Genomic DNA, 23,484 nt, shown 5'->3' with positions numbered 1-23,484 from the left:
TACACCATGTCGCTAGATCCAAACCTGAGCTCCTGTGCATTAGATGCATCGTTTACTGAAATAGTTGAGAATGAAGGAGCTGAAGAAGTTTCTTCAAGTTGAGCCTTCTCTCTGGTGTAGAAGCAAGTCATCATGACATCATCATCACCGCATGGAAGGTCCACAAATGTCATGATCCACTTTAATATTGTTTGTTTGAACTTGTCGTCCACAGAAACAGATTGGTTCTGGTTAAAATGCTACGAGGTATCTTTCTGCTCCACAACCATGGTTTTTGTAAAACGATTGATACCAACGACAAAGGTTTTATCATAAAAAGTATCCTGAGCGTCCCAGGGCTCGGTGGTCTACACACTTTTACAAATATGTGCGCGCTGCGAGCCTAACTCCTCCCACAGCGTAGGAATGTTTGGAGGTTGTCTTCATCTTCACCTGCTCCTGTTGATAGAAGATTCTCACTTTGTTTTCTCCCTTTTCCTTCCTACATTGATTTTTATTTTGTGTGTTTTGGTGTTTAGTCTCTCGGGAGCTTGACAACACACACTGACGATGCCCACTGACCTGACCTCCTGACCACACACACTGACCACACTGACTACACCCACTGACCATACCCACTGACCTGACCTACTGACTACACCCACTGACCTGACCATAGACACCTTTTCACACATTCTCTGACATCCCATCTCTGATCTCTGTCCACAGAAATTGGTTGCTCAGATGAAACAGGACCCACAGGTCTGTCACTCTGCCTGGCATTCTCTTTGCCTGTCTGTTTGACTCTGTCTGTCCCTGTTTGTCTGTCTTCCTGCCTGTCTGTCTGCTTCGCTGTATCTCTGTCTGTTTGCTGCTCTTTCTCTTCCTGTCTGTCTGCTCAGCCAGTGGAATGTTTTTTTTCTTGCAGAACGCTGAGTTGAAGAAGCAGCTCCATGAGCTTCAGGCCAAAATTACAGCACTCAGCGAGAAGCAGGTACCACCTTTTAATATGATTTTTCATCGTTATATATATATATATATATAATAAAAACCCTAACCCTAAATATACATTTTTGGTTTATGTATTTATTTGACGGGGTCACCTGTTAACCCTGGTATCCCCCACACCCCCGGGGAAAGACCCTGTTATGTGGAGATGTGCAGCGGGGTGGGGACCCTGGGTTTTACTTAGCATTTTTAGCTTCATGTGCAGTGACTATAAAACATTTAACTAGTATGATTATATTTATCTAATCTATCTATACACACATTATTTAAGAAATTCTAGTTCTCACTGAATCTTAATATTACAATGTATAAATGATGACTTATTGATGATGATTGATTTTTTTATATATTTTGGTCTACAAAGATCTGGGTCATTGTATGTAAAAGGGAACGACCTGCGGAGCTGTCCATGGTTCTGAGGTTTATCGCTATTCCCTATAACTTTTAGTTGTTTTTTTTTCGCTATCTTTTGAGGTTAATAGGAATTATAGAACTGTTTTTGTCAGTGTTTGTCTTTTTTGTACAATAAATTATTCAAGTTGCTTTTGGAGTGCCTTTTGAAAACCACAGACTGCTGCACATTCCCCTATCGACAGATGCCGTGACAGTAATAATAATGTCAAAATATAATTTACAGATCACTGGAAAAACTGGGCATGACACCCCTTATAAACGCACTTCAGTTGCACCAGCTCTCTGAAGACGATCACGCAGCACTGCCTTTTTTGCCTTCTTTTCTTTGGTCTCTGCAGACGATAATAGCTTCACTCTAACTGCGTGTTGTCTATTAGCGCTGGTGTTTGTGAATTGGACACTATTTGCAACGAGGCTCATTTGCATAGAAAGGGGCCAATTTTGCACCAAATGCATGCATAATTTAAATACGCGCAAATAGCCCCGGCACATCGAGACGCTATTTGCGTGACAGTGCAGTTAGTGGTGCATTTCAGCATTTGCTGGTGCTTTGTGAATTAGGTGCTCGCTTTTTCTGTTGTTGATTTAGCATATACAGTGGCCGATTTAGCGGCCACTGTATATGCAATATGGCGATGATTTTGGTTTTAAACCGGATGCAACCGGCAAACTGTGTCATTTTTAATCTTCATCCGGTGATTTGTTTTACTGTGTTTCACTGTTATTCTCGAGGACCATTAAATTAGCGAAATAAAACAGGAGTTCATGGTCCGGCACAAGCCATGGAATGGAATTCAGATCGGCACGTGGATCTGTGACTTGAGTCTGATATCCGTTGAGTGATGACGATCTAACCCTAACCACCCGATACCGATATTGGATCAGTCCCATCTCTATTATCAAATATGTGTAATATAACTTTAAATCAAACAAGTTTAATATAATAATGCAATAATAACTTTAAATATGAGTGAAATTAGTTATTATAAAACATAATGTAACAATGCATACTATAAACATACATAATATCATAAAAATAACGTCCTTCTGACAAGTAGCCTAAAGAGTAATTTAGTAGCAACTTAAGTTGTGTGTCAGATGTAATACTATCTCTTTTTTCCCCTCAGAAAAAAACATTTCAGAATGATTCTGCAGACTTTATTAAGGGGAATGCACCAGTTTATTTTCCTTGCATAAAACTTGTAAATTGTTGACAACCCTGCATTTAAACTGTCCTGAAGTCTTATCTTCACGTATGGATAAATGTCACACAGCCAAGCATCATGCTGTAAAGATTGAACTTTAACTGTAACACATCATAATCCACTCACATCTTTAGAATTGACACGACTGCAGCCACTCTGAATTAGAGGTCTTCAATGATGAGGACAAATAACAAATTGCAGACAATGTCTGTAAAAGTCTCAAGATGGAGGCTGAAGCGCGCTAGCACCACGCTAGCTGCTATACAAACAGGAAGTGTCATGAAGAGTTATCTGTTAATTGAAATATGACTGTTAACACTAATGACACATTCATCCTGGTGATCATATTAACCTTTGTTTACAAATGTGATCACATCGCCATTACAGATGGTAAGTGTGGCTGACTACAATCTACTGGTTGAAATCCAGTGTGCACAGAGAATGCTGACTGAGATTAGTTGTAGTACTAGTGTTGGTAATTTTGGTGGCTCTCAACATCACAAATTCAAAACTTTTTTGGGGGGAAAATATCCTTCACCATTTCTTAAGCCAAAATTACTACAGTATCGTAGTTTATTTACCAATCCACTTCTTTGAGTTTGGAAATTGTTCGCTCCTTCATCCTGTTCCAACTTGTTCATGTCAATTTACTTTCAACCGACCCATTAACTCTTGTGAATTAATATCCAGAAAATGGTGTGTGAAGGAAGTGTGAGGTGGTCCAAAACAAGTCTCAGCCCCCTACAGTCAAACACCTCCTACTGTTCAGAGTGAATAGTAGGTTGAATAGTGACCAGCAGAGTTAACAGAAGGTTGAATAGTGGACAGAAGGATGAATAGTGGACAGAAGGATGAATAGTGGACAGAAGGATGAATAGTGGACAGAAGGATGAATAGTAAACAGAAGGATGAATCGAAAACAGTCGGATGAATCAAAAACAGCGAGTGAACAATGGGGTGAATTGTAAACAGTAGGGTGAATAGTGAACAGTAGGGTGACCAGTAGGGTGAATAGTAAACAGTAGGGTGAATAGTAAACAGTAGGGTGACCAGTAGGGTGAATAGTAAACAGTAGGGTGAATAGTGAACAGTAGGGTGACCAGTAGGGTGAATAGTAAACAGTAGGGTGAATAGTAAACAGTAGGGTGACCAGTAGGGTGAATAGTAAACAGTAGGGTGAATAGTAAACAGCTGAGTGAACAATGGGATGAACAGTAAACAGTAGGATGAATCGAAAACAGCGAGTGAACAATGGGGTGAATTGTAAACAGTAGGGTAAATAGTGACCAGTCGGGTGAATAGTAAACAGTAGGGTGAATAGTAAACAGTAGGGTGAATAGTAAACAGCTGCGTGAACAATGGGATGAATAGTAAACAGTAGGGTGAATAGTGAATAGTAGGGTGAATCGTGAACACTCAAATGAATAGTGAACAGTAGATCAACCTTTCTTTCTCCTGTTACAGAAAAAGGTTGTGGAACAGCTGAGAAAAGAGCTACTAGTCAAACAGGAACCAGAGAACAAGCTGCAGCTACAGAGTCCACCAGCAGGAGGCGATAAGCAGGCCAACCTGTTGAACAGCCCCACCGGCCAGCTGGGCGCAGTACTGCAACAGGTCACAACACACACACAACCACAGAATCATTCAGTGTGATGATGTTACTAGATCAGATTCCTCGCGGGCCCCCGATACACCAATAGGATAGAAGAATAAAAGGATGAAATTGTGTAATTATCCCGGAGAAAGCCCATCTCCGTCTCTACTCCCCGGAGGAGAAGGTGGCGGCGGCTGCAGCTCCCCTGGGACTGGCTGCCCACTCCCTGGTAAGAGGTGTGTGTCTGAGTGCGCTCGGTGCGTTGTTCCTCCAATATCTGAACTAAACTGAACCAAACCATAGGAAGGAAGAAAGAAAGAGAGAGCCCGTTTCAGAATGACCTGGAAATGGGTTTTAAGGTGATTTATTTCCTCTTTTTGTCTGTTTCTTCAGATGGGGAGAAAAGCACCAGGCACGGTTAAAGTATCGACGCGGAATACCAGTTCATATTTGCGCACACTTTGAATTGCGCTTTACAGGTCATTCAATTAGCAAAATAAAAGGATAAATATCGACCAAAACAACAACAAATAAAAAACCCAGATGGCCAATCGTGGGTTGCCTATATAGTCGTCCAATTGCCCAAAGATAGCAGGGTGTCTCCATAAAGCTCTGGAGAGCCTGGAATTCCACAGATTTATATCAAGACAATGCCTTGGGCTATCCGGACACAGGACCCCTTATCTGTATTGATGTCAATAATTCAATTCCATAGCCATTAGAGGGCCATGAGTTGTACATAGAGCATTTTGAATATAACTTTAGGCACACACCTGGCCTGGAACACTCACACAATGTAGAATTACAACTATGACAGGAATTGACAACACGAGGGTTGGTCACTGAAATCATGTGTTATTGACAAAATTATCATCAGTCTTGTGATGAAATAACAAAACAAAAACATCAAATATTGTCAGTTTGACGCTGTGTTGCTGCGATTGCTCTAGACAGACAGCATCCTGTCGTCCTTGGTGGGTAACAAAACATGTATTTGGGACGAACAGAAATCCACTGCACGCGTTTGGGGTAAAGGGGAGTTTTTGTTAAAACGAACAAAAAAATATATAAACTTTCCACCACCTTTTCCACTAGGTATGAAAGGTTCGGCTCTTTTCTTAGACCTGGTTCTTGTCCACCCACTCGGTTAAAAGAGTTTCTCAATTTGACTTTATTTAACCCTCTGAACATGAAGCTTCTTCTAAGAGTTTGTTGCTACTCTTACATTTATGTGGCGGAACTATGTACGGGGCCCAAAGCAAGAGCCCTTATGGTGCTGTGTCGCCCCAGCCTGGGAACCAGATGATCTGCAAGTTCATGTCTTCTTTGATCTGGCACATACGACTGGCCACTAGGCTTGGACAATATTCAAAATTTGAAATTGCAATGCAGTCCCACCCAGCATGGATATTTAGATACTGTGAAAATATTGCATGTGGTGGCAAATATTGCCATATTCAATGTTAATGAATATCTGCCCAAGCCAAGCAGACGTTAAATGTTTTGATGTGCGGCCATCAATGGCCTTCAGAGCAGGGTGTCCTCTTAAAGCAAGGCATTTGTGGGTCCCTAAAAAGTCTAACTTAAGAACCTTACCTTGAACCTGCAATCCCAATGCACTAGTAACTCTCTCTCTCTCTCTCTCTCTCTCTCTCTCTCTCTCTCTCTCTCTCTCTCTCTCTCTCTCTCTCTCTCTCTCTCTCTCTCTCTCTCTCTCTCTCTCTCTCTCTCTCTCTCTCTCTCTCTCTCTCTGTCTCTGTCCCAGCAGACTATTGCAGTAGCTCCTGTCCTCGCCACTAAGTCTTTACCCCTGGTGTTGAAAGCTGCAGCCATACCAGAACGAGCCCCTACCCTCACAATGGTTACCACCGCCATTACAAAACAAGACTCCCAGAATGCACCAATTAACCTGCAAATGGCTTGCAAAGTAACCAATCAAAGCTCAGAACCGGTGCGGCTGGTGTCCAAGAATGCCATGGTGGTAAGAAGCTGTTCCATTCCTCAATAACTTCAAGTCAATCAACCAACCTGAATTGGTGAACATTATTGAGCCCTTTGGAAACGTTTTGCATCGTAGTTAGTTTAAAAACGATGTACATCATGATGTAAAAGTGTATTTCAAGAATTAAACTTTTGTCCATACTCAAACTACTCTTTAACTGTTTCTATAGAAAGTACTAGATGGCAGTGGTGGGAGTGGTGGCCTAGTAGTGTTACAGTGTACTATACACTGTACTGTATAGTGTACACAGTAGAGTACACTGGTTAGCTTCAGTTAAACATCTCCATTGGGATGGAGTTAAACATCTATTGGCTCAGTCCAGTAGCCGTGTTCAACTGGGTCCGGTAGCCGTGTTCAACTGGGTCCGGTAGCCGTGTTCAACTGGGTCCGGTAGCCGTGTTCAACTGGGTCCGGTAGCCGTGTTCAACTGGGTCCGGTAGCCGTGTTCAACTGGGTCCGGTAGCCGTGTTCAACTGGGTCCGGTAGCCGTGTTCAACTGGGTCCGGTAGCCGTGTTCAACTGGGTCCGGTAGCCGTGTTCAACTAGGTCCGGTAGCCGTGTTCAACTGGGTCCGGTAGCCGTGTTCAACTGGGTCCGGTAGCCGTGTTCAACTCATTCCAGTAGAGGTGTGTAGCTCGGCCAAGTTGACATTTTTAGCTCGGCCCAGTTGACATGTTTTACTCGGTTCAGTAGCCATGTTTTACTCGGTTCAGTAGCCATGTTTTACTCGGTTCAGTAGCCATGTTTTACTCGGTTCAGTAGCCATGTTAAACTCGGCCCAGTAGACATGTTTAGTTTTGACCAATAGACAGCCCAGTAGACTTGTTCAACATGGCCCAGTAGACATGTTTAACTCATTCCAGTAGACTTGTTTAACTTGGCCCAGTAGACATTTAACTCTGTCCAGTAGATGTGTTTAACTCGGACCAGTAGATGTTTTACTCGGCCAGAAGATGTGTTTAACTCGGCCAGAAGATGTGTTTAACTCGGCCAGAAGACGTGTTTAACTCGGCCAGAAGACGTGTTTAACTTGGCCCAGTAGAAGTCCAGTAAACATGTCGCCCTACCAGCAGTCAGATATACTATCTGCTGTGGTTCTGTCTCAGGTTCAGGCCACCTCCACCTCCTCTGCCCAGCCAATCAAAGTTCCTCAGTTTGTCCCTCCTCCTAGATTGATGCCTCGGCACACCGCTCAGCCACAGGTGCGTCACTGTAAGCCCCGCCCCCAAACCTCAATCCCACCAATCGGTGTGAGGCAAAATGCTGGCCAGTAGAGGGCCGCACTCCACTAAGACAAATGCTTCTGCATATGCGCTGCCTCTGCTCATCTCTTTTCCCGTTTTTGCTTATTGGTTTTTGTTTGACTTTCCTGGTGTCTGTGTTTTCCTGCAGCTTTTTGGCTGTTTTCTGTTGGCTGTTGGTGTTTTAATCCCTCTAACTCACAGTCAGTGGGCACATCAGAGTCAATCCACAGCTCAGAGTCCTTAACAGTCTTTTGTTTCGATTTGTGTACCAATTAATTTGTGCTAATCTTCCAGATCTACATGTAAAAGCCGTCCAGCCTTTGGGGATGATGAATTTAGTGTTTAGTTCTGTAATCTAGTCAGTGAGTGCTGATGGCCTGACGAGAGTTTCTGATTTCACACACACACACACACACACACACACACACACAACCGTTCAACATTGGCTTTTTGAGCTACATTTACCTTTCACTTGTCCAGGCACGAAAGTGACTCTTCTGGGTATAAATGATAATACTTAACCATTTTTTTCATTAATTTTGCTCATGCAGAATTCAGAGGAAAAAACAGTTGAAAGTAAAAAATAAATGAAAAATAAAAAAATTGGCAAGGCAACCTAAATATTAATAAATAATATAGTTTGTGATGTTAGGACAGAGTTAGTCTGCAAGTGGAGTTCAATTTCTCAACCTGCAATGCAACTCTTTAATAATTCTTAAATCATCAAGAACTGCTGTGGACGAACTGTAGAATGACAAGAGCACAGTTTTGGTTATAGAGAACCACCACCAACCCCCCTCTTTGGAGAACTATTTATCATGTTTGGGTCTATAAACAACTGATCACTACTCCAAGAGGGAGATTCACCACGGGTGGGACAATTAATCATGGAACCAAACAACATTTACACAAAAACATACAACAACATTGGACGACACTTGCTTACTTAGACTTAGTTCCTCCCGTTCCTTCTGGAACATTGGGCGACGAGTTCTCTCCATTTGCTCTGGTCCCTGGCGACCCTTCTTGCTCCATGTCGGCTGACACCCATTTCATTTAGGTCTTCCTTGGCTGTCTGTCTCCATGTCTTCTTTGGCCTCCCTCTCTTCCTCTTTCCACCCTCTAGCATCCAGTCCATTGCCACACTTGCTGGTCTCTCTCTTGGCAGTCGGAGTATGAGCCCAGCCATTCTCTTTCTCCTGGCAGAGACAGTATCGGACAGGGCTGCCACCCCTGCCCTTTTCATCACCTCCTCGTTGGTGAGGTGATCTCTCCATGAGATCCTCAAGATGGATCTGAGGCATCGTCAATGGAAGACATCCAACTTGTTGGTGATGCTGGCTGTCTTCATCCACGTCTCACAGGCGTAGGTCGCTGTTGGGATGACCACTGACATGTAGAGGCGTAGCTTGGTGTCCATATTGATGGCTTTGGACGACCAGATGTTGCAGAGCCGTTGGAATACTCCTACAGCTTTGCCGATTCTAGTTCGTACATCTTTCTCCACATCTCCTGTATTTGAGATGTTACTTCCAAGGTATGTGAAGTTCTCAACGTACTCTACGTCATGTTCCCCTACAGTGAGAGGTGGAGGGTGTTGGTCATGTCCGACGGTCATGGCCTTGGTCTTTTCTTGGCTTATCTGTAGGCCGACCTTTTCCCCGTGCTTATGGAGTTTGTTGGTCATCTCTTGGAGTGCAAGGTGGGTATGACTGGTCGGTAGGTCGTATTAGGTCGGTATTATGTCACGGCGCCTTCAAGCAGCGGAAAGGGCCCTGAAGCCCCCCAAACTCTGCAGCCTTGTAGACACCCTATGGCTGCAGGAAAGACCCAAGTACCCCGCCCTGTGGCCACAGAAGACTCTCGGGCCGTGGAGCAACCCCCACGCCCAGCCCCAAGGAGCATAACCCAGTCCCAGGGAGCACGAGGAGACCTGCACCCCAGGGGCACACACATATACCTATCCCCCAGGTGCCAGCCCAAGACACAGCCGCAGGCACAGAGCCTGGGTCGCGGGCACAAGGCACGGACCGCAGGCCCAAATCCGGCCCCACGGCAACAGACCGACACCCTGTCCAAGCCGCCTGCCCGCGGGCAAGCCGGCAGGACTCCCATGCCCACCCACGGCCCACACAAGCGGGAGGCCCCCTCAGTGCAGCCGACCAAACACCCCACCCAGCATGAGCGCCAAGTGCCCATACACATAGCAGCATATGCTCAGCGCAGGGCACCTTGATGTTACCGCAGGCCGGCAGATATACAGGCCCCCCAGCACCCGGGGCGCCCGCCGCCGAGAAGCTGCGCAGCAAAAGGCCAACAGCCGCCCCCCAGACCCCAACCCACACCCTACCCCACACCCACAACGGCTAAAAGTCCCCCCAGGGGCCCCAGAAGGCACCCAGCGGCATTCTCTGTAGCCCCACCAGGTCGCAGCACATCCTAAGCCACCAGGCCCAAGCCGTCAGGACTCCAGCCCAGCCGGCAGGGGGGCCTACCAGACCGCCCCCGGCCAACCACGCCCCCACACCGACCCGCCAGCGACCGGGCACCCCGGAAAACCCCAGTGCTCAATGTGTTCTGTTGGCTATTGCAGTTTAAATTGTGGGGTAGGGGTTGCGAGTCCTTCAGGCAAGTCGAACCCGAATCACTCGCACCCCCCTGCCCTGCAGACCCTGGTCCGGTGGAGTGATGTTCGGAGTAAGATTGGTGTGCTAATATGAGTGAGATTAAAATTTCAAGGTTCAAGAGGTTTATTCGTCACATACATATACATACTTTCATACATATATGCAGTGAAATGTAATGCAACGCACCCGGTGATAACACACAATATGTCCTAGGGAAAAATTTATTTCTAATAGACCAACTAACTGATTCCTAAAACGTAATACAGTAAGTCGAATACTTATAGAATAAAATAAAAATATATAGAATAAAATACGATAAAATGACATAAAATGGAATAGATGAAGGGAATATGCTTATGTATATGGAATAGGCAATTATGTATATACAGATATGTGCATTAAAGTGGCATGTGAATGAGGTGAGGTAGTGTTTGTGGGATAATACAGCACAGTATACAACAGTAAGGCGCAGCAATACGGCATCACTGAACAACCCTGAACAGTGACACAGTATGTGGTACAGTATGCTACATACAGTACAGTAAGGTAGTGTGTGGCTCAGTGAGGACCCCTGGTGACGTCAGCATTGACAGTTCTTATGGCGTGCGGGAAAAAACTCTGCCTCAGTCTCTCTGTTCTTGCTGTGTGACTGCGGAGGCTCTTGCCTGACCGCAGCAGCTGGAACAATCCGTTGTTGGGGTGATAAGGATCCTTCATGATCCTGCGGGCTCTGCTATCCTGCGGGCTCTGCTATGAGTCCTGCAGGGAGGGGAGGGTAGTTCCAGTGGTACGTTCAGCTGAACGCACCACCCTCTGCAGGGCCCGCCTGTCCTGAGCAATACAATTCCCAAACCAGGCAGTGATGTTGCCTGTCAGGATGCTCCAGGATCTCCACCGCTCTACAGTAGAAGGACTTGAGGATCCTCACCGAGACCCGGAATTTCCTCAGCTGCCTGAGGTGGTAGAGAGGCTGCCTCGCCTTTCTCACTAGAGTGTCTGTTTGTACAGTCCATGTTAAGTCCTCTGTGATGTGGACTCCCAGGTACTTGAAGCTGCTCACCCTATCAACAGAAGTCCCATTAATCACCAAGGGCGTGTGCGTCCTCGATTGTGATCCACGCCTAAAGTCCACAATCAGCTCCTTAGTTTTGCTGACGTTCAGGTGTAGACTGTTGTCCTGGCACCAGAGTGACAGGTCAGCCACCTCCTCGCGGTAGGCCTTCTCGTCCAGTCAGTGATCAGGCCCACGACAACAGTGTTGTCAGCAAACTTGATGATGGACCTGAGCAGGACCTGGCCACACATTCATGTGTGTACAGGGAGTACAGTAGGGGGCCGAGGACTCAACCCTGGGGGGATCCTGTATTCAGGGTGAGGGAGCTGGACATGTGCTTCATCACCCTAACCACCTGGGGCCGGGCTGTGAGGAAGTCCAGGATCCAGGCACACAGTGGAGTATTCAGTCCGAGCTCCTTCAGCTTGACAGCCAATCTGGTCGGGACTATGGTGTTGAAAGCTGAACTGTAATCGATGAACAGCAATCTCACATAGGCCCCCTTCTGGCCATCCAGGTGTGTGAGCGTGCAGTACCTGGGAGACCGCGTCTTCCGTGGATCTGTTCTGCCAGTACGCGAACTGCAACGGGTCCAAGGTGCGGGGGAGGGAGGCACAGATATAATCCTTAATCAGCCTCTCGAAACACTTCATGACCACTGAGGTGAGGGCCACCGGACGGTAATCATTCACGCAGGCAGGAGAGGCGATCTTCGGGACAGGAACGACGGTGGACCTCTTGAAGCAGGACTGGACCACTGATTCAGCCAGGGAGATGTTGAATATTGTAGTGAACACCGGAGCTAGCTGGTTAGCACAGGTTTTCAGTACTCGCCCAGATATGCCGTCTGGGCCCGCAGTTTTCCTGGTGTTCACCCGCCTCTGAGCGTTATAGCATAAGGGTGATAAAATGGTCTGCAGCAACCCTAGAGGCATCACACTCCTGTCTATCCCAGGCAAGAACTTCACCCGTATACTTCTCACCCGGGCCCTTCCGGCCATTAGAAGCGAAAGACGCCCCCAACAGGCGGGCTTCATGCCAAACCGCTCCACAATGGACCAGATCTCTGCCCTCCACCTCATCATTGAGAAGGTACACCAAAACAGACACCTCTACATTGCCTTTCTTGATCTTAAGGCAGCTTTTGACACCGTGGACCACTCCTCCCTCTGGAAGATCCTCACCATCCTTGGAGCTCCAAGAAAGATTACCTCTCTCTTCCAAAAGCTCTACAGCGATGCTGAAAGCTGTGTGCGTGTCAATGGCACAAACTACCTGGTTCCCAATCAACAGCGGAGTGAGGCAGGGATGCATAGCTGCACCAGACCTTTTTAACTGCATCATCGACCACCTGATGGAACGGATATGTGCACGTATTCCTGGGGTTAAACTAGGCAGTTACACCCTCACAGATCTGGAATACGCGGACAACACCACACTATTCTGCTCCACTCTTGACCAGCTAAAAGAAGCCCTGGAAACCTACCAAAAGGAAGCCAACAAACTGGGTCTGAAGGTCAGCTGGCCCAAAACAAAATTAATGCACATTGGAGGTGCTGCCCCCCCCTCCGCTGCATATCAGTGGAGAGGTGTCCCTACCTCGGGTCCATCATCACCAACGATGGCAACATTTCACCAGAAATAAACCGGAGACGTGCCCTGGCAGCCAGTGCCATGAAAGCACTTTGGAAGCCGCTGTGGAGACACCACTCCATATCAAGAGCGACCAAACTAAGCATTTATAAAACCTCAGTCCTCTCCATCCTCCTCTACGGAGCAGAAACCTGGCCTCTCAACAAGACCCTGGCTGCCAGAATCGATGGCTTTGACACCAGAGCACTGCGCTTAATAGAGGGATTTAAATGGCAAGATAGGGTTTCCAACATGCTGCGGGAACGCACCCAACAGCCCCCTGCGACCCACCTGGCAGCACAGCGTCGGATGCGCTGGCATAGCCATGTCAAAAGGCTCCCCTCGGATCACCCTACTCACACTATCCTCCACTTCCAACCTAAAGCTGCTGGCTGGAAACGCCCCCGCGGTGCCCCCCGCACCCGATGGTTTGATGCCGTCACTAGGGACCTACACCAAATGGACCTGTCGCTTGTTGAAGCCGAGTCCCTAGCACTGGACCGACCCAAATGGAGAAGATTGGTGAAACTGATTGGCTCTACGCATGGTGTCGCCCTGTCGCCAAGCAAGAGACCTGATGATGATGATGCTTTGTAATTGTCCATATTTCAAGATACAAGACTCGTTGTAAGCGGCCGTGCGAGCATTTAAAGCGCAGCGGATGGATTTAGCAACCCACGGTTTCTGGTTTGGAAATATCCGAACTTTCACAGTGGGAATGATGCTATCTGCTAACATAGCCACAAAACTCACTGCTACCTCCAAACTCGCTGACGTCAATTGAACTTGATTGGAACATGTCCCAGTCTACATCAGCGAGTGTGTCCTGAAGCGCAGCCTCTGATTGGTCCGTCCACCACTTCACTTCCCTCGTCACCACCAGTTCTCGCACGATCAGACGCCTGTAAACGGGAACCAGCGAGATCGTGGCCTGGTCAGATTTCCCGAAAGCAGGGAGCGAGATGAGCTTGTATCCGTTCTTGTAAGGTGTGTAGCAGTGGTCCAAAGTTCTAGCTCACCTGGTGGCACATGTGATGTGTTGGTGGAAATTAGGCAGAACTTTTTTAAGGTTGTCCCTGTTAAAGTCACCACCACAGCCGCGTCGGGATGTTTGTTTTGAAATCCGCACAACACATCATACAGGTCCGACAGTGCTGTGTCGTGTCCGCTTGTGGTGGGATATAAACGGCTGTAATGATGACCGTGCTGAATTCCCGGGGGAGATAAAATGGACAACAATTCAATTTCGGGACGGACAAGAAGCACGCTTGGGTAGGAGCGTGACAGGCAAGATGGCAGCTGCCCGCCACATCCCCACCCACATAGCTTGCACCCTGCCCATCCCGTAAGCCCTCGGTCTATTGTGTGGTGTATGAACTGAGTACTCATAAGTGTGTTTTAATTTGTGTTTAGTTAGTTAGTTAGTTAGTTAGTTCCTCCCGTTCCTTCTGGAACATTGGCCGACGAGCCCCCACTATTTGCTCCTTATCAGAATGGCTTCTTCTCGTCGTTTCCGTAACATGCTTTTTTTTCCAGGTTGAGGTTGTTAACCCCACGCCCAACCCCCAACCTGGAGGACCGGACTGGGTGCTGACTTACCCCGTGTGTTTAATCCCATGAAAATAAGAATCCTTGTGTTGGCATTACCTTAAGGTGCTTTTCCACCGCATGGTACCGGCTCGACACGACTCTACTCGCCTTTTTATGGTTTTCCATCTTGCAAAAGTTGTGGATAGTAACTGGTAAATTTTTGGTGTCACCTCCAATGAGGTTCCAAGCGAGCTGAGGCAATTCCAAAAGGTTATGTGAAAACACTGCAGACTACTGATTGGTCACAGAGAATCGTCATTGCATCACTGTCATCATTGCGTGACACGGGACATCCTGCACAAACCTGCCATTTGTAAATAGCCAAACCTTCACAGTTGCCATGTTGCACCGCCATGTTTCTTCTACAGTAGCCCAGAATGGACAAACCAAACACTGACACTAGAGAGGTTGTCCGGTCTGTCTCCACTGTGGCGTGTTCGCAAGTGCAAACTACCCAACTTCTTACGTGTGACAAACGTGGTTGGCTAGAAGTTAAAGATCAGCTCCATATCGTCCAAATTGTTTGGCTTTTCGCAGACACTTTCCTAACATGTCTAAAAATGAACAAATCTGTGGAAGACTTTATCGAAACGATCAAGCTTATTTTATTTCAACCTCGTAACAGTATCCTGATCATTTTCATTTTTATCGCCCAGCACTTAATACACAGTATTTTTTTGGTTTATTTATGTCTTCTAACTTGTCCAAGCGTAAAAACTTTTATGTCGAGCCCTGAACACCAGACTACTAATATGTAAGGATGGTACAAGAAGAATTGAAGTGGCAAAACCGTGAAGGTAATAATGACATCAACTAATTCACCAATTTATGTATTTATTCAAATACTGTAGATACCTACAATCTGAGTAATTAAGACAAATGAATGAATTGATAACCTAATAAGCTACATAATAATGGGTAATTGAATAATTTGAGAATCACGGGTATTTCCTTAATACCTTTAATACACAATAATTTTTTTTAACACAATCCCAGAGCCACTTTCCCTCAAGCCCAGGCTCCTATAAGTGTGAGATAATTCACACCTCACAGGGTGGACTTCCATAGAAGGAGAATTTTCCTACGGGCAATCAAGGAGTTGAATAGAAGTCTGATATTAGGTGTTTTCGCACTGCAGGAACCTTTTCATCGTTCTAAGAACTTTTGGAGGAACCATCCCTTTATTGTGTGTCCAGACTGCAGGAACTAGGAATGTTCTTAGAACTCAGTTTTGAGGAACATTTTTAGCTCCTACTCCAGGACAGGGATTAACTGGCACAAGAGGAACTTTCAGTGACGTAAGTGCACAGTGATTGGTCCGGACGTAAGTCCGCGGTCCCTCGCCTCCATCGTACTAAGGACATTCTTACCCGGTGGAGTCACATCCCTCTGGGTCTGGACCAGCGCACGTACACTCAGCAGATGTAGATCTAATATGAGTGAAGATTCTGAAACTGGATTGCTTTATTTTTCGCTTAAATTTTGTTCAGAAACAGATTTTATTGGACTGATAAGGTGAAATCAGTTAAAGTGACGGAGTTATTACAACAGGTAAAGTGGAACTCGTGCTGAATCCTCATTGGCGGACGTCACTTCAGCATCACTTCAGAGTGTCAGTGCAGTGTGAATGCAACCAGAAAAAAAGCCCTTAAAGGTACATCTTGGAGGACCTCCCGAGTTCCTAGTTCCCCTCAGGGAGTCCCAAGAACTGTCGTGCAAAAACACCTCTTGTTAATGATGGACTATATATATATATATATATATCCTTCCGAATTGCCTTAATTCTTCGTGGCATAGATTCAACAACGTGTTGGAAACATTCCTCAGAGATTTTGGTCCATATTGACATGACAGCATCACGCAGTTGCTGCAGATTTGTTGGCTGCACATCCATGATGCGAATCTCCCGTTCCACCACATCCCAAAGGTGCTTTATTGGATTGAGATCTGGTGACTATGGAGGCCATTGGAGTACAGTGAACTCATTGTCATGTTCAAGAAACCAGTTTGAGATTATTTGAGCTTTGTGACATGGTGCATTATCCTGCTGGAAGTAGCCATCAGAAGCTGGGTACACTGTGCTCATAAAGGATGGACATGCTCAGCAACAATACTCAGGTATTCTGTGGTGTTTAAACCATGCTCAGTTGGTACTAAGGGGCCCAAAGTGTGCCAGGAAATATCCTCCACACCATTATACCACCACCAGCCTGAACCGTTGACACAAGGCAGGATGGATCCATGCTTTGATGTTGTTTACGCCAAATTCTGAGCCTGCCATCTGAATGTCGCAGCTGAAATCGAGACTCATCAGACCAGGCAACGTTTTTCCAATCTTCTTATGTTCATGTTTGGTGAGCCTGTGTGAATTGTAGCCTCAGTTTCCTGTTCTTAGCTGACAGGAGTGGCACCTGGTGTGGTCTTCTGCGGCTGTAGGTTCGACGTGTTGTGCATCCAGAGATGGTATTCTGCATACCTTGGTTGTAACGAGGGGTTATTTGAGTTACTGTTGCCTTTTTCTCTTTTTCGGACCATTCTCTGTAAACCCTAGAGATGGTTGTCCGTGAAAATCCCAGTAGGTCAGCAGTTTCTGAAATACTCAGACCAGCCCAACAACCATGCCACATACAAAGTCACTTAAATCCCCTTACCCATTCTGATGCTCGGTTTGAACTTCATCCCATGAAGTTATCCCCACCATGTCTACGTGCCTAAATGCAATGAGTTGCTGCCATATGATTGGCTGATTGTGTTAACAAGCAACAGGTGTACCTAATAAAGTGGCCTGTGTGTGTGTGTGTGTGTGTGTGTGTGTGTGTGTGTGTGTGTGTGTGTGTGTGTATAGATATATATATATATAGATATCAGTTGCCGACATTGAAAGCTGTGCGCAGTTGACCGAAGCTGGAAAAAGGCTGTCTATATTCATGGGTGGATCTAGTGACAGCGATGCCAAAGTACTTAAATCCTGAGTAAGATAGTTTGAAAGGTATCGATGACATTGGTAAGTCTGCGGCCAATCGGTTGATAGGAAAAATAAGCTTTTTTGGATGTATACTGTATGTATAGAAAGCAGGTTGTCTGCATATAGCGAGACTTTATGCTCTGTACCCCCTAACTGTGAGGAGAAGATTGAAGTAACTGAATCCACAAAACAAGGCCTTCACTAAAGCCCAACTGTCACAGCGAAGAGAACAAATTGGTTCACTCCACCCTGTCGAAGGCTTTCTCAGTGTCAAGAGATATGATCATCTCTGGTTCCGTAGGGGGGAGAGGGTGGGAATACGTTGGTGAAATAGTGCCCCCCTTTTGAGTCCCGTCTGATCCTCTGATATGATTGAGGGCTTAACCAATTCCATGTGGCGAGCAAAGACCTTTGCTCTTATTGTCACGTATACAGATAAAAGTAAGATTGGACCATACGGCGCGCAGTCCAACCAATCCTTGCCCTTCTTGAAGATCAAAGAGGTAGAGGCTTGCGTACAACTGGGCTGCAGCGAACCCTGGAGATGAGACTGATTAAACGTTTCAAGTAAGTCTCACAAAAGAATGTAATTGACTCAGACATATTTGCAGAAGTTTGCCTCCGGTCTGAGAGGACACTGGCGTTTATGTCGCCGCTTCTCAGACGGTCATTTAAGCTTAATTTGTTTTTTTGCTGCTTTCCCAAAGTTCTTTCTTTGCTTACCCAAGTTCACTACTACATCCTCTTACATCAGCTTGAAGATTGTGGATTTCTGTTTTTACTTTTGGTACTTACCCTCTCTGCCGATAAGCTGTCAGGACGTAATGTTAGCTGCCGATTAGCTGTTAGCATCCGCAGCCAGCTGTCCATGCTAGCTAGCAGGATTCCTTCATCTCCTGGGTCTTCAGCTCGGATTTCCTCCTTCCTCTATACTTGGATTATCCCCCACTGGATTGATTTTTTGTTACGCTACCTGGACTGTCTGTGATTTCTCTCCTACTCCTGTCATTACACGGCAGGCTGCGGCTGTCCAAGGCTCGGCTTCTCGTTTTCGGCTCGTAGCTTGCTGGCTATCTGCTGCTCAATGGTGCTCAAATACTCCTCTCTCGATCTTCTGACATTTTCATGTTCAGCTGCGCCCATCTGTCTGGACGTTATTAAATCACTCGGACTATAACGCCCCCGTTATATGCAGTTTTATACCGACACAAGTTTATTCGCTCGGATTCCACTGGCTCTTGCGCTATTCCTGAAATATCCTCTGAACACTTCCCTGTTGTACGTTGACGTCATCACAACAAACATCACATGCGCACCTTGCTCTGTGCTGACAGTATCACTCCTCCCATCCTGACTGACTCTTCTACTGCTTCCTTCATGCTGCTCATCACCCGCTCCTTAAATGATAAAGCACTACTTATCCATGACATTATCCCTGACAGAGAACTTGATTTGCTATGTCTAACTGAGACATGGCAAAATCAGCAGGACTTTATAACACTCAACCAAGCCACTCCCCCAGGATGTGTGTATCTTCAGAAACCCCGCTCCATAGGCCGTGGCGGTGGGCTGGCTGTCATCCACCAAGCTGACATCCGGGTCAAGGAAATCCCCACACCGAATCTACCATCTTTTGAATGTTTTCGATTTTCACTCTCTGGGTCTCCTCAACTCCAGATTGTCCTCATATACCGCCCCCCCCAAGGCCTCCACCACAAAGCTATTGTCCTCTGTCTGCTCCAAGTGTCCATCTACCCTCCTGCTGGGAGACTTCAATATCCATGTCGACTCCTCCAGTTGCAGCTTTGCTGCTGAATTCCTGTCACTGTTGGACTGTTTTAACATCATGCATGTCCAAGGCCCCACCCACGTTAAAGATCACACTTTGGACCTAGTCCGCTCTACCAGCACCCCCCCCCCCCCCCCCCATCTGCAGTGCCTGGACCTGGCAGTATCGAACCATCACGCCATCCTCTTCACCGTCCCTGTCCCCCTGCCCATGCAGCGCCCTGGTCGATCACCTCCAGGAATATTAGGTCAGTTGGTGCACCAGCTCTATCTGACCTGCTATACCCGCCCCGCCACTTAGTTCACCGCCGACCTCCGCATCATGAAGGCCACCAGTCACCGGTTGGAGCGGCTCTACAAGCGAACTGGCCTCACCGTCCACCCTCTGGCCTTTGAAGACCAAGATCAATTACTACTCCACCCTTATTGGCTCTCAGCAAATCCACCCCAGAACACTGTTCACCACCATAAACTGTCTGCTCCGCCCCCTTGCTCCCTCCCACACTGGCGATGCCCCTGACCTCTGCACCAAGTACCTGGACTTTTTCCAGGCTAAAGTGGACACCATTCACCAACAACTCCTCCCAATGTGTCCCAGACACTGGGTAGTGTGCCCTCAGCTGCCCCCCTCCGCCCCCAATCCTCTCTTTCTTCCTTCTCCCTAGTGGATGTTTCACTAGTCTCGAGGTTGGTGACCAAAGCCTCCACCTGCTTGGTGAAAGCCTGCCTTCCTACCCTCTGCCCCTCCATCACAGACATAATAAACTCCCCCTAGCATCTGGTACAGTTCCCCCCAGTCTCAAAATCGCTTCCATTCCTCCCATCCTCAAGAAGCCTGGTCTGGACCCTGACGATCTTAACAACTATCGGCCGATCTCCAACCTTCCATTCCTCAGTAAGGTCCTGGAGAGAGCAGTGGCCGCCCAGCCCAACATCTGTCCAACCATGAGCTCTACGAACCCCTGCAGTCAGCCTACAGAGCACACCACAGCACAGAGACAGCCCTAATCAAAATCACCAACGACCTCATCCTCGCTGCAGACTCCACTAACCTCAGTATCCTCATCCTCCTGGACCTTTCTGCTGCTTTCGACACGGTTTCCCACACAATCCTCCTCAAACGCCTTTCCGACCTCCTTGGCATCACTGGAACAGCTCTGTCATGGTTTCACTCATATCTATAAAACAGAACTAAATTTGTCATAATCAATGGCTCCTCCTCCCCCCATGCCCAGTCATCAATGGTGTCCCTCAAGGCTCTGTGCTTGTTCCAACACATTTCACCATCTACCTACTCTCAACTTCCACTCCTACGTTGATGATACACAGCTTTATCTCAGCACCTCATCATCCACTCTGCTCCCCCCACAGTCTCTGGTCAACTGCCTTCATGCCATTAAAAATCTGGATGACAACTAATCTTCTCCAACTCAACAGCAAAAGGTCAGAGCTCATGGTTGTGGCCCCAAAGCCACTCCTCCGGAAGGTTGGAGATCTGGCGGCTGTTCCATCAAAACATCTCCCAAGGTCTGCAACCTGGGTGTTACCCTGGACTCCACCCTCTCCTTTCAGTCACACATCAGATCCATCACCAAGTCCGCCTTCTATCACCTCAAAAACATCTCCCGTCTCCATCCCTCACTCTCAAGACTCCGTGGATGAAATCCTCATCCACGCTTTCATCACCTCCCGGTTGGACTACTGTAACAGAGTCCTGTCCAGGGTTTACAACAAAGCCCTGGACAGACTCCAGGATGTGCAGAACTCCGCTGCCAGGGTTCACCCACACCAAGCCCTGGCAGCACATCACCCTCATCCACCTCCACTGGCTCACGGTCAAGTTCCGCATCTCCTACAAACTCCTCCTCCTCACATACAAATCCCTTCACGCACTCGACCCCCAATACCTGTCCGACCTCCTCCACCAGCACACTATATCCCGGAACTTGCGGTCCTCAAACATGGGTCTGATGTCCATCCCCCGTACCAGATTACGAACTTTCTGGGACAGAGCTTTCAGCGTGGCCGCCCCCAATCTCTGGAACTCTCTCCCTCCCATAATCCGTAACGCCCCGACCCTGGACACTTTCAAAACAAACCTCAAGACCCACCTTTTCACCATGGCCTTTCCCCATTAATTAGTTTTGTTTGGATATTCCTTTGTTTTGTTTTTGTTCCTCTCTCCCTTAATCTGTATTTCTATTAGAGGGGTTTAGGAATCTCCACACGTCAACGTAACCGTAATGCTCCATAAAGGCAGAGGGAGTCAGACGTTATGGAGGGTGTGATGTCTTGGGCTAAATCTTTCAAGTGTTGGGTCTATAACACAATGCATATATCCTCCCAGTATAATTGGTGTGAATCCAAGTTTGGAATAGAGGACAGCAGCAATTTCATACAGCTATGGTCATCCCAGTTGGGGGCATAAACAGATGCTAAAAAGACTGTCTTCTGATAGAGTATGCCGGTGGCCATGACATAGCAGGCATTTATGTCCGTGATGATGGTGGTAGGGGTAAAATGTACTTTATTTTCAAATTAGTATAGCTGTACAACTCATTTTCCGATAAAGTCCCCATGAAACATTTTGCGGTGAAACTGCCTTATAAGGCTTTTGCAGTCTAGGTGAGATAAAAGCACGTCTATCTCTGCCTTCAGAACCGGTCTTTTATTCAAACTATTCTTTTGAAGTAGATCTAGCATGATGAGAACAAAATGGGCCTATGATGCATAGAGTTTTAAGTCGAGCACTTAACGTGGTGTTCTCTTTTGTGAGATAATGCCAATAAATGGCATATTTGAATAGTGGTTTGATAAGACCCAATGACAAGGACTTTGTTTTATCAGAGTTAAGCTCTTCGTCTAGTTTTACCTCAGACAGGCAGTCCTGTAGTGAATACAGCATACCCAGGTCAGTGGAATTAGCAGGAAGGTACAGCTGGGTGTCATGAAAAGAGATGCCATGTCTGATGTGGCCGAGGGAAATCATGCATATTAATATTGCACCTAGAATTGACCCTTGTGGTGATGAGACATGCTTCATGACCGAGACACAAAACCTTCTAAATTGAAAACAAATTCAATTCTTACCGGCGACACCCACCCAATACCACTATCAATAAAAATGCTGTGGTAAATCATGTCAAAGTGCATTTAATTTTTTTCTTCCCCAAGACCAGCTGGCTACAAGGAGTTTAATTAATCAGTTTTGCTTTTCATTCATTCTTTTTACGGAAATTCAATGACTGACTAAACATATAAACTATCCAGTCAGAACTCCTGACTGTGATTTAAGTAATTTTGTTTTTCTGCCTTCACTGATAAACTGCCAGTGTTAATTTGGTGAATGAAGTTCACATTATTACTGATTCTCATCCCCAAACATGACTGGCTCTGTTCATCTAGACTGTTGATGTGCCCTACAGCACTCTGGTTTCTTGGTGTTCATCTTTTTTCTACATCCTGTTTTCTGATATGTGGTGTCTGCTGTCACCATCAGGTCAGACCCAAACCAGCCACTTCCTCCAACGTACCCATTGCTCCTGCCCCTCCTCCCATGATGGCTGCCCCCCAGCTGCTCCAGAGGCCGGTCATGGTGACTGCGAAGCTAGCGGCGTCCTCTCTGGCCTCTGGAGCCCCGATTCACCAAGTCCGCATCGTTAACGGTCAGCCCTGCGCCAAGACGCAAGCATCCCTGACCGGCATTGTCATCACCACACCCATCGCGGCCAGCCGCCTCGCCAGCCCTGCCCATGCCCCCAGCGCAGCACTCAGCTCCAACCAAACCATCCAGATCAGCAGCTTGGCCCCTGAAGCCAAGGTGAGTACACCGGGGACAATGGGAAACCAATGCAGCAACACAGGCATTATAACAGTTGATTAACATTATATACCCATAATTAATATTCAGGATTTGGTCATGCAGTTGACATGACATGAGCATGAAAACACTGACAGATCTGTAGTATATGATATGGTTTTAGTTGACAAGAGGATGTTATTCATTTACCAGGTGAATGTAAAGCATTTAAATAGAATGCTAAAGAATCAGTTAGGTGGAGGTGAGGTGGAGGCCGATCACCATCCTGATCCATGAACCACTGAACTAAGATCTCAGATGAGTTCTTTAGAAAGAATCTTAGAAGCTGCGTGAGCTTCTCACTAAAGCTGGAGTTTAGCGTAAGGGTGGAAGGATCTTGTCTGAATGTGCAAACATCCTGCATCATATTCCATCTTCTTGTCTTTAAAAGGGGAAAGAGGGAAAGCCAAACACTTACATTACTTTGTCATATTGTTTGAATGAAATGAAATTCTAATCTCAGCTTTATGAAACTTCAGGTGGAGGGTTTGCTTTCAGTTGGGGACTTTTGAATTGAATTTTA

At 46.6% G+C, this 23,484-nt stretch overlaps 1 protein-coding gene across 1 annotated transcript in view; it reads left to right on the top strand.

The window, feature by feature from the left end:
- Window positions 1-23,484, top strand: part of phf21ab (PHD finger protein 21Ab) — a gene marked incomplete at its 3' end in the record, with an annotated part of 65,701 nt that overhangs the window by 3,356 nt on the left and 38,861 nt on the right. Inside the window, exons 3-8 of the mRNA XM_080002996.1 lie at window positions 709-741; window positions 908-973; window positions 4,071-4,220; window positions 5,969-6,181; window positions 7,309-7,404; window positions 22,602-22,922. Coding sequence (XP_079859122.1) covers window positions 709-741; window positions 908-973; window positions 4,071-4,220; window positions 5,969-6,181; window positions 7,309-7,404; window positions 22,602-22,922 — 879 coding nt within the window. The remainder of the gene's footprint in view (window positions 1-708; window positions 742-907; window positions 974-4,070; window positions 4,221-5,968; window positions 6,182-7,308; window positions 7,405-22,601; window positions 22,923-23,484) is intronic.

The sequence above is a fragment of the Zeus faber genome, assembly GCF_960531495.2.
Source record: "Zeus faber genome assembly, chromosome: 6".
NCBI lineage: Eukaryota > Metazoa > Chordata > Actinopteri > Zeiformes > Zeidae > Zeus > Zeus faber.
The sequence above is the reverse complement of the archived record's forward strand: the minus strand, read 5'-3'. Positions and strand labels throughout refer to the sequence as shown.